This window comes from Mauremys mutica, chromosome 2 (assembly GCF_020497125.1).
Source record: "Mauremys mutica isolate MM-2020 ecotype Southern chromosome 2, ASM2049712v1, whole genome shotgun sequence".
Lineage (NCBI taxonomy): Eukaryota > Metazoa > Chordata > Testudines > Geoemydidae > Mauremys > Mauremys mutica.
This window is the reverse complement of record NC_059073.1, coordinates 191935528-191946823: the sequence shown is the minus strand read 5'-3', so window position 1 is coordinate 191946823 and position 11296 is coordinate 191935528. Positions and strand designations below refer to the sequence as shown.

General features: G+C 43.5%; 1 protein-coding gene across 6 annotated transcripts in view; it reads left to right on the top strand.

Annotated features, from left to right (window-relative positions):
- The window catches only part of C2H7orf57 (chromosome 2 C7orf57 homolog), a 31369-nt gene that overhangs the window by 8201 nt on the left and 11872 nt on the right, over positions 1–11296 (top strand). For 5 of the 6 annotated variants that reach the window (XM_045005578.1, XM_045005584.1, XM_045005580.1 and 2 more), the window contains exon 6: positions 4037–4081. The exons of the other annotated variant lie outside the window; for it this stretch is intronic. In XM_045005578.1, coding sequence (XP_044861513.1) covers positions 4037–4081 — 45 coding nt within the window. The remainder of the gene's footprint in view (positions 1–4036; positions 4082–11296) is intronic. 6 annotated transcript variants of the gene reach the window in all.

Here is an 11296-nt window from a genome sequence, read left to right as displayed (position 1 = left end):
GTGTATGAGAATGACTCTATAACTTGGTGGTTAGAGCACTTTCATAGGCTGTGGATGACTCAAGTCCTTGCTCTACTGACTACTCATACAAAGTGGAACAGCTTCAACAGGAGAGACTGAGAAAACTCTACACTAGAATATCCCATAGTCCACTGGTTAGGGTGTACTCCTGCAACGGGGTAGACCCCAGTTCAAATTTCTGCTCCACATAAGGCAGAGGAAGAGTGCCACAGGGTGTCCAGTTGCCTGCCACAAATAAGGGGTTATGACTCAAGTAGTTAGAGTAGGTACTGCTGTCTTAGCCTACAAAACAAGGCAGTTTAGCCTACTGGACAGATTCCTTGGGGCTGCTCTTGCTCTTAGGGCAGCATGGCCTAACAGCCAAAGTCCCTGAGCAGTGCCCACACCCTGCGGTAGATGTGGCGTAGGGGGACCCAGGCCCACCCTTCTCCACTGAGTCTCAACCCAGGGCCCTGTGAAATCAGTGTTCTGCAGTGTGGCTCAGTTTCTTATTTTAACAGTCATGTTTCCTGGATCACTTCCTACCCTTGGTTCCTGCTCTGTCAGTTCCCCTGCGGACATTGGCTTTCTGGCTCACTTTCATCCTCGAGGGTCAATGGGGGTTTCACTGTTGATCTCACTGGTTTGGCCTTCACAGTCTGTCACTCCAGTAACTCACTGGCAATGTGTATCCACTCTTCTCCTCAGCCAGCCCAAACTGAGCTGGGGTCACTCCTTTTTATATCCTGTCTCCATGCTCAGCAGCAGTGAGGGGGCATTACCTCTTCCTCCCACAATGTGGGATTAACACCAGCTGGGTCAATGCAGGGTAGATACACCCCATCAAAAGGGGAATTGAACCTGTGTCTCCCACACAGCCCAGGTGAGTATTCTAATCACTGAGGTAACCTTTATAAGGATGGTTCCTTCTTTTTTTTTTTTTAAGCTGAAACTATTTAATCAATTTGTTTCAAATTTGCAAATAGTTTTAAGTCAACTGAAACTGCATATTTTAGCAAATAAACTATATTCATCCAAAAAATGTCACCCAGCTTTAATCCTGAATGCTGTATGGAGCTTCAAAATGCCTCCAAAAGGTGATCCTGATTCAAACAGACAAGCAGGCCACCACATTCTATATTGGAGAAGGGCACTAGGATGTGTGAAACTCAGGGCTTCTTGTATCCAGAAGCCTTGCAGGTGGAAAGTGCATTCTATCTCAAGACAATCCTGATTGTCATATGCATAGCAGAGAAGAAGAACATGATCATAGACATACTGAATCAAACAATGACAGATCTTCACGAGTGGTCTCTGTATCACTGTGGGAGGAGATCAGATCTTTCGGTGGGCCACGCTGAAGGTGAATCTCTTCACCATTTACTGGAACAAGAAGTTACTGGTCCTCTATGAATGATACCAAGAAAAGACCACATTAGCAAGTGACAACTTCTCCATCCCCTGGGGTGAGAAGTTCCTTTATGCCTTCCACCTGATCCCATTTGTAACAAAGCTAATGGCAGACTTTAGATAAGGCTAAGTTTGATCTTAAGTTTCCTGGTGATTCAGACAGAGAAGGTGCTCAGCTCTGCTGCAGATGGCCAAAGTTAGTCCAATCAAGCTGAGAGTCTGGCCTCAGATAATCACTTTAGAACCAGGACACCTTGTTCCATCCCATTTCCAGACCTTTCTCTCTAACTGGGTAGCTTCTGTCATGATAGAGATCTGTAGGCAAGGTGTCTACAGGCTGGTGGTTTGTATTCTCTTGACCGCTAAAATAATTTACATCGAAGAATTTCTTACATGGAACTTCATTTTTCTGGTGGCAATGACTTCAGCTCATAGATTAAATAAATTTCTGCTGTAGTGACTGAACTGCCTTATGCCATGTTTCATAAGGGTGTGGTATTGCTACAGATTCATTTTCACTTCCTCTCCAATCTGATATTGGCGTTCCACCTTACTGAGCATGTTGTCCTGCTGATATTCTTCAAGTTCTGTATGATTCCATTTCTCATTACTATGACTTGGCTGACATGAAGCTAAGCCATGTCCACACTCTATCCAAGATAAGATGACCACTGCTACCTGACTCAGAAATATTTCCATCACAGACATATATGTAGCAGCTACATAGTGATCGCTCTGCATACTTACATATAGTTATTGCTTGTGTTCAGGTTTCAAGAGGGAATTCAGTTTCAACAGCTCAGTGCTCTAGAACTTGTTCACAAATAGAGGTGGCCAAACTTTCTCACCCGTCCCTAAGTATTTTTGTTTCTTATTTTCAGTTAGCCAAATTTATATCAATTTTCTTGACTAGTGATTGATTCTAAAGATTTGAATTATGTCTGATGTTATTTATTGAGAGGCAGCCTTCTATATGTATTTATTAAAAAAGATTGTACTTTCTTAGGTCATATTATAGGTATTGGCCTTATTGTGGCAGCTGTACTATTTGTGTGTTGGGGGGGGGGAAGATCCCTCAAATTTTTACTATTCAGGAGTGAGAATCCTGTATAGATTATATTTTTAAAGAAGAGAAAATTACTTGCCTTGTAATTCTTTTTTCCTCAGAAGCTATGCTGTAGGATTCTCTATCACCTACTTCTATTCAGAGTTTACCTATTATCTTTTGAGATGTCTTTCACTTTGTACCTTTTCTTTAATTTTATTTAAGGCTTTTTTATCATATGTTAATCATCTTGTTCTGGTTTACTGTTAGTAGGAGTTTCAGGTCTTATGCAATCAGAACTAAGTGAACTCTTTGGAGAGGAGCATTTGGACTTGGGTAGAGTTGATGCATGATAACCAGTTAAGGCCTGAAACATGCTCTGCCTTGCTACTACTGCCTTTAATGGTCAAAAGCCTAAGAGCTAGCAGAGTTCCACCAATCTTATTGTAAGAGGCTAAGACCTAGGACTGAGAATCTTTCAAAGTGGTATTTTCAGAGACGCAGAATTACAAAATATTTTCCTGTCTGTGAGATAGTTAGGCCCTGGTACTTTAAGGGCTTTAAAGATAACCAACCAGCATCTTTAATTGCACCCAGAGGAAAGTTGAAAGCCAGTGCATGGAACACTGATATTAGATGTTCACATGGATTTTGCCCTCTTAAAAGGTGAATATGCTATACTGATGGTTTCAAGTGGTTATTAACAGTAACCCTAAGTCTGAACATTACCCGTTAATTGGAAGGAACAGTTGTTTCAAGATGTTTCTCCGCCACCAGCATCTTTTCAATTTTATTTAGATTTCATGTTATAAATTGAATTAAACCAGCTAGATTTCATCCATGATGACCTCACATTGATTTGGCATAAGGAATGGCAAGAAATCATGGAATCAAAGTTTAAAGGAAAGAGATGCTCAACAGAGTATCAACAGTGTACTGGTGATAGTGCAGCATCTTCTAATGGCCTCATTAACACATTATTAATGATTTTCATTACAGTAGCACCTAAGTGTCCCAATCAAAATTAGAGTCCTATTATTCTAGGCACTGTGTGGGCACATAGAAAGACACATACCTTGTCCCAAAAAGCTTACAATCTAAACGGGCAATGCAGACAAACAGATGTACAAAGAGATGAACCAATTTGCTCAGGATTACACACTAGGTCAGCAACAGAGCTGAGGATAGAACCCAAGCCTCCCACTTCTAGTGTAGTTCCCAATATATCATGCTGCCTTATTGTTTCGAATCTTTGAAATTTGACATTAAGGAATTGTTACAGATTTTTTTTAACATAACCATCCTAAAATGTAACTTTTCTCCCCCTCCTTCCTAGCCATTATTTCACTTTTGAGCATTGGCAGATTGAGAGGTATGCAAGGGTATTTCAGTGGGACTCCTTTTGCCTAAGGCAGTGATGCAATGTTTCCATGGCTGGTCTCTTTCCCCATTTTACCTGTGATAGCCTGCGAGTCAAATTTTGCAACAACTGTCAGTAAATTTTATTGCAGTTTACAAAAGGCAAGCATCTTAAATCATGTCTCTTGCATAAGTTACAATATTCGCTAATTCTCCTATCAGGAAAATGCTGCTCAAGTTGAGGTCCATGTGGGCAACACAAAAGAGGTGCGTATATCACTAAAACGGGTGTGGTTTGACAGAAAAGAAATTTGCCTAATGCAGAAATCATTTTACAGTACTGTCCAAGAGTATATATTGCCTTTCCAAAAAGTATTGTTCCCAAAAGCAGACTTAATTTATGTTATAATACTGCACTTGACTCTCAACTTCTTTTCTAAAATTTTATTTCTTCTAGGGGCTAAAATTACTCTTGCTTTCTTTTCTTTTTTTAAAACTTATCTCCTAGTATCTCATCTATTAAGCTGTTATGTACAGGACAGTTTACATTGTATTGTATACAACGTCTTGGGAATTACGCATTTTTAAATCACTTTTATTCAAGATTTAGCAGTAGCTATGTGATTATAATTAAAATTTTTCAAACACAATTTTAAAAACTAAGTTCAGTATCAAAAGTTAAAAAGGTTTTTTTTTAAAAAGGATAACCTGATCATTGTCACTCAGTCAATCTTCTTCCTTTTTAAAGAGATGCTTTATAATACAGTTATTTTTCACAGTTATAGTGCCTTATCTTCAAGGACTTCAAAGCATTTTATAAAAATTAATGATTTAAGCCTCGCCACCTATAAAGTAGGCAGTCATTGTCATCAATTGTACAGATAGGAAAACTGGGATACAGAGAGTAAATGACTTGCTCAAGTCCCTAAGGGAGTCTGTGACACAGTTGGTACTAAAACTCAAATCTCCTGTGTACCAGTTCTGTGCTTTGGCCATTTCTATTTCTAGTCTTTGATTCCCAACTGATTCACAGTGGAACTCAAAATAAGCTCCCAAGTGAACTACTGGACTTGGTCCGTTACTATGGAAGAAGAAACCTGTTTTCCCCCATGACTATACTTAAGATCAGTAGTAAAATTATGTCAGAATCCTCCTATATATAGTTAGCAGGACATATCATACAATTTAAAAACTAGTTTTAAAAACTCTAAAGAGTAATATGAGAACTCCTAGACTTGAATAGGGCTTTAACACTAAATCACAGAGATATGCAATATTACTAACGATTTTTATTTGAACCACTTTAATTACTCAGCTTTCTTTCCTCTCTCTCATTCTTGTTGCTAAAAACAGAAATCTTAAATTCATCTATTTTTATTTAACACATAGGAAAGGTCAATATTTACAATATGAGCATATGAGAAGCAAGAGCAAAAAGATTTAACAATAAAATGTAGGTTTCATGTATACATGCCTTAAAATTTCTTTGCTTCCTCATATTTTTTTACCCTTTATTCCTAGAAAAATTAAGTGCATCTGACACATTTTGAAAAATATAGGGCCAGTAGACTCATCTCCACAGTTTTAAAAAACTTCAGTGAAAGCAATTGTTTTTAAACAATCATTCCCAGGTAATGTTTGAAACTAAGAATCTGAATGTGAAATTCACTCCTATGCAAAAGGCTAGCACAAGACCTATGATCCACTTATTCAGGCTGAAATTAGGCATAAATTTTGTGCTGACATCCTACACAGAGAAGAATTTCACCCATTGGAATCAACTTCATTGCTAAGGAAAATGCAAAAATAAGCAGAGCATAAATAATGAAATGTGAGCATTTAAAAAATTATATTACTTAGTAATTGATGGTGTTTTAAAAAACATATGTAAAGAAATGTATTTATTTACAGCATTTTTTAATTGTCAGTGTCTCCAAAAAAAGTTGGAACACTTTACACTGAAATGTACATAAATGACCCACTATTCCATAAAATGACTTTAAAATATAGTAATAGTGAACCACAGTTACACAGCTTTTAATATTGTATCTATATACAGTAATAAGATTAGATGATTGTCACAGTTTGTAACTCTGAAACCTAAAATGTCTGTAGAGCCAGTGTGAAGTGATGAAAACAGCTAAGCATGACAGAGATATTTTTTTTGTTCAGAATATCACCAGATTCTGTTATCGTTAGGTTTTGCAGAATGTTCCTGTTGCTGGCCCAAAAGGCCTGAGGCAGCAAACAGTGATTTGTTGCCCGGAGTGCCTCGCTCCAATTAGACACACCAGGGTGGAGAAGCAAAAAAAAGTTTATTTGAGATTTTAAAGCGCAGGATGCTTGGAGGAACACACCTCAGATCAAGCACACCCCAAGAAAGCAGCTCTCTGTCTTTATACATGATCTTAGCTAAGCATGTTTATTACCCCCAATGCCCAGCTTTCCCCCTTCGCCCCCCTCTTCTCCCTCCTTTTTAGTTCCCATACAGCAAATACATTATGAAGCAGCAATTACTTTAAACAGGTTAGATCATTTTTGGCAAAAAACATATTATCTCGTTAGTAACTTTTCTTGACCGGTCATTCTGTTTCACTCCCTTTAGCCAGGTGCAAGCAGGCTGTATAATTGCCTCCTGGTACTGATAACTAGTTGCCACACATTCCATTCTTTCCATTTAGCCTGTGGGGTTAATTAAAGTTTAAACATGGAAGCGGTTCAGACAAGCAGAGGCCTAATACAGGGAGCCTTCATTGGCACTGTCATTTTCCACCCCTCTGTCAACACTGGGTCATGCCTGGTGCCACCAACAATTCCCTCCTTTGAGAATACTCAACAAACCTTTGGCTGAGTGTTCTCATATACTGTGGACAAAACGTAATTGAGTTTTATGGAGCTGGGGCTGTCAATGAGAGGGTACATAGGGACCTTCGGGACACGGGGGGTACAAAGTTTACGGAGGAGCAGTTTAAAACAAGCAAGCAGGAGGAGGGTGACCAGGCACAGTATCACACCTGTGAGGAGGAGACGCACAAGGCCACTTTCCAGTCCTCCTAGGTTGGGCAACCAACTCCAAAGGGAATTAAAAATTGTGGGTTCCCTTTCCTGGGCCTTTCACTTCTCGAAAGCCTGTTTGGCTGACAGAATGTGTTTCCATAGCAAAGAGTAACATTGTGGCAAACCCTAGGCCTGGATCCATACTGGGCAAGTGATTCTAAGGCCTAACAATTACAATTTCCCAAATACCCACAAAATTACTACTACTAACAACAAGCAGATTAAAAACAAAAGGGACCAAGCCCACAGGTTAGGCTGGCCCTGTGAAAATAAACACAGCCAACGCTTAGAGTGTTCACGGGGAGTGCGCTGTAACTGTCCAAAGGGGTCACAGGGCATTCCCAGCAGGCCTTACTGTCGCCTGAATAACAGCTTAAGTTCCAGATCGTCGTTGGCGGTCTTTTCCGCAGGTTGGACAGTTTACCGTTCAGGAGCTGGCACTGCTTTCAGACGGGAGTAGTGGATCCAGTTCTTGTATCCCTCAACCTTTGCTGCTGTGTGGGTGATCAGCAGGACGGTGTGAGGTCCCTTCCACTTCTCTTGGAGAGGCTCGTCCTTCCAGGTACGAACGAGAACGGAGTCACCAGGCTGCAGGGAGTGGACAGGGGCATCCAGCGGGAGAGGCTGCAAATTTTTGGTATACCTGTGGAGAGAACAGAGAACAGCAGACAGAGAGCACATGTACTGAGATAAGAAACCGCAGCCTACCTCCCACTCCCCTAACAGAACCGGTGTACCATTCATAGGCCATGCCCTTCCAAACATAATCTCGAAGGGACTAAGCCCTAACCTGCCCTTTGGGAGAGCACGAACTCGGAGCAAAACAAGGGGTAAGGCATCAGGCCACCGAAGAGAAGCCTCTTGGCAGACCTTTGAGAGATGCCGCTTGAGTGTCTGATTAGTACGTTCCACTACTCCACTGGCCTGTGGTCGCCATGGAGTGTGGAGCTTCCAGGTGATTTGTAGAACATCCAAAATCCCCTGAATGACTTGCGATGTGAAGTGTGTTCCATTGTCAGATTTCATCCACTGGGGGAGTCCAAAGCGAGGAATGATCTCCTTGACAAACTTGAGAGCCACAGTTTTGGCAGTGTTGTTACGGCATGGGAAGGCTTCAGGCCATCCGCTGAATCGATCCACCATGACAAGGAGGTACCTGAACCCTTGGGTTCGGGGGAATTCAGTGAAGTCTACTTGCCACACCAATCCTGGCCCTGGGGTAGGTTTCAGAGTGGCTGGTGGCACTGACACTCCTGGTCGAGGGTTGTTTTTTTGACAGACTAAACACTCAGCCTGTACCTGGGAAGCCAGGGGTCTTAATCCAGAGGTTAGAAAATACTTATTCATAAGCTGGGTGAGAGCCTCCCTTCCAGCGTGAGTGGTCTGATGTAGTTTCTGTAGTACTGGCCGTATTAGGCTTTTAGGTAGGAGGATTTTTTCTTTTGTGGAGTGGAGCCATTCCTTCTTTTCCTGGAGCCCAAGGGAGTCGGCCAGATTCCTTTTTTTACGAGAGTACCGAGGGGCTGGGAGCTCACCCACTGATGGGATGAGGGCATGCACATGGGCCTCCTCAGCTTTTAATGGTTTCAGGGTGGCAGCCCGCTTGGCTTCCCTGTCGGCCCTGGCGTTGCCCTTGGCTACGTCCTGGTCTTCTCGTTGATGAGCTTTGCAGTGCACCACTGCTACCTTTGAGGGGAGCTGCACCGCTTTTAGAAGCCGGAGAATTTGTGTCCCATGCTTGACCGGGGACCCCTGAGCTGTAAGCATTCCCCTTTGTTTCCACAGACCAGCATGAGCATGCAATACCCCAAAAGCATATTTTGAGTCAGTAAAAATATTAACCCGTTTGTCTTTTGCCAGTTCAAGTGCACGGGTTAATGCTACAAGTTCAGCAAGCTGGGCAGATGTTCCAGCAGGTAAACTTTCTGCTTTCACTGTATCGTAGAGGGTCACAACAGCATAGCCAGCCCTCCTTTGCCCATTTATGACAGCACTGCTCTCATCAGTATACCACTCACAGTCTGCATTTGAGAGCGGTTGATCTTTTAAATCTGGACAGCTGGAGTACTGGGCATCTATGATTTCTAAACAGTCATGTTCCTGCTCCTCTGTTTCTGGTAACATAGTGGCTGGGTTGAGGGAGGGGCAGGTCTGCAGGGTAACTTCAGGATTTTCTAGGAGTTTAGCCTGGTACCGAGCTACCCGAGCCTGCGTGAGCCAGAGACCACCCTTAGTGTCCAGCAGGGCTTGAACCATATGAGGGGTATACACCTGCACAGTCCCCCCCAAAGTCAGTTTTTCTGCTTCACCAAGCACTAGGGCAGTTGCCGCGACAGCTCGCAGGCAAGCTGGCCACCCCTTGGCAACTTGATCCAGTTGTTTAGAGAAATATGCCACAGGACGTTTCCAAGTGCCTAATAATTGAGTAAGCACCCCTAGAGCCACTCCCTTCCTTTCATGCACATACAGTTGAAACGGCTTAAAGAGGTCTGGAAGACCGAGTGCTGGAGCTTCCATTAGCTTTCTCTTTAATACTTTAAATGCCTTGTTAGCTTTTGAGGACCAGTGAAAGGGGTCGTGATCCATTCCCTTAACACATTCATACAAGGGCTTAGCCCACAGTCCGAACTCTGGGATCCATATTCTGCAAAAGCCTGCCATGCCCAGAAAAGCCCTGAGCTGTTTACGATTGCTTGGGATAGGAATTTGACAGATGGCTTCCTTTCTCTCGTTTGAAAGCTGTCTCTCCCCCTGTCTTATGTGAAATCCTAAGTACTGTACTTCTGAGAGGGCAATTTGAGCCTTGCTCTGAGCTACCCGGTATCCTCTGAGTCCAACAAAGTTCAGGAGGCTCACAGTGGCGTGGAGGCAAGGGGTTAATCCCACCGCCCCTATTAACAGGTCGTCCACATACTGCAGGAGGAGAATCCCGTCCGGAGTATTCCACTCCTCCAGGTTTTTGGCCAGAGCCTGGCCGAAAAGCGTAGGGGAGTTCTTAAATCCTTGGGCTAACACAGTTCAGCAAAACTGCCTTTTAACCCTTCGGTCGTCTTCCCACTCGAAGGAGAAAATCTCCTGAGATTGTGTGTCGACCGGAATTGTGAAGAAAGCATCTTTCAGGTCTAGGACTGAAAAGTGGGTGTACTGCCCTTCTATAGATGCCAACAGTGTATATGGGTTTGGAACAAGGGGGTGCAGAGTCTTAACCCGTTCATTAACTGCCCTCAGGTCCTGGACCAGCCGATAGGTGCCATTGGGCTTTCGAACAGGCAGGATGGGGGTGTTCCAGGCTGACTGGCATTCTTGCAGTACCCCGTACTTCAGAAACTGATTTATAGTTTCCTGCAGCCCTTTTCTGGCCTCCCTCTTTATCGGATACTGCTTGATTTGCACCGGACCTTTTCCTGGCAGGAGCTGAACTTTAATGGGGGTGTGATGTACTGCCTTTCCTGGGACCCCCGATGCCCATACTAGAGGAAAAACCTGGTCCTCCCACTGGCTCCACTCTGGGGCTTGCATGGCTGAGGGCTCAACTGCAAGAGTCATTATCCAGGCATTCTCTGGGGGCAAGGTGAGGGTGATTTCATCTTGGGTGAAGTGCAGGGTGGCACCTAAGCGACAAAGCAGATCCCGTCCCAGTAGAGGCGTTGGGCAGTCGGGGAGGTAAACCAGCTTGTGGGAGAGAGTTCTGTCTCCCAAAGCACATTTTGCTGGGGCATACACTGGACATTTGATTCCTTTTCCTGTAGCGCCGACCACAGTGAGGGAATCTGCCACAGGCAGCTGGAGGGGTTGATTTACAGCGGTTCGAGCCGCTCCAGAGTCTACTAAATATTTCAGACCCTTCCACCACCTTTTAGCTATAAGTCAGGCTTGTGACCAAAACATCCCTCAAAGCTCCCGGGCGAGCCACCACAGTCTCAGTAATCAACGGATAAAATCCCACTGAAGGAGCAATTTTTGAAACCTGAGGCACCTGGTCTTTATACGGTGGGGGTGTAGGAGCCGAAGGGGACACCGACTCTGCCATTACAACCGGGGAGGGGTTCGGGGAACTAACAGTGACTGCCGAGCCTGTCGGAGTCAGATTACACTCTTGCAACAGATCTGACCTATCTCTCAACAACATAAACAACTGTGCATACATAAATTCATTCCACTTATTCATTCGCTGACAAAACAAAGCTAATTGAAGGATCGTGTTGTAATTAAGTGATCCCTCCGGTGGCCACCTTTCCTGGCCCTCTAGCTGGTACTGAGGCCAGTTTACTGTACAGAATCTTTTCAGTTTACTTTTAGTCAATGGATCTTTTTCAAACACTTTCCAATTCATCAGAATGCATTCTAAGGGTGTACACCATGCCCTGCCTGTACTCTGTCCCTGCCCCATACCTATGGGAAGACACTGGGCGTCCCCAGGTCTTA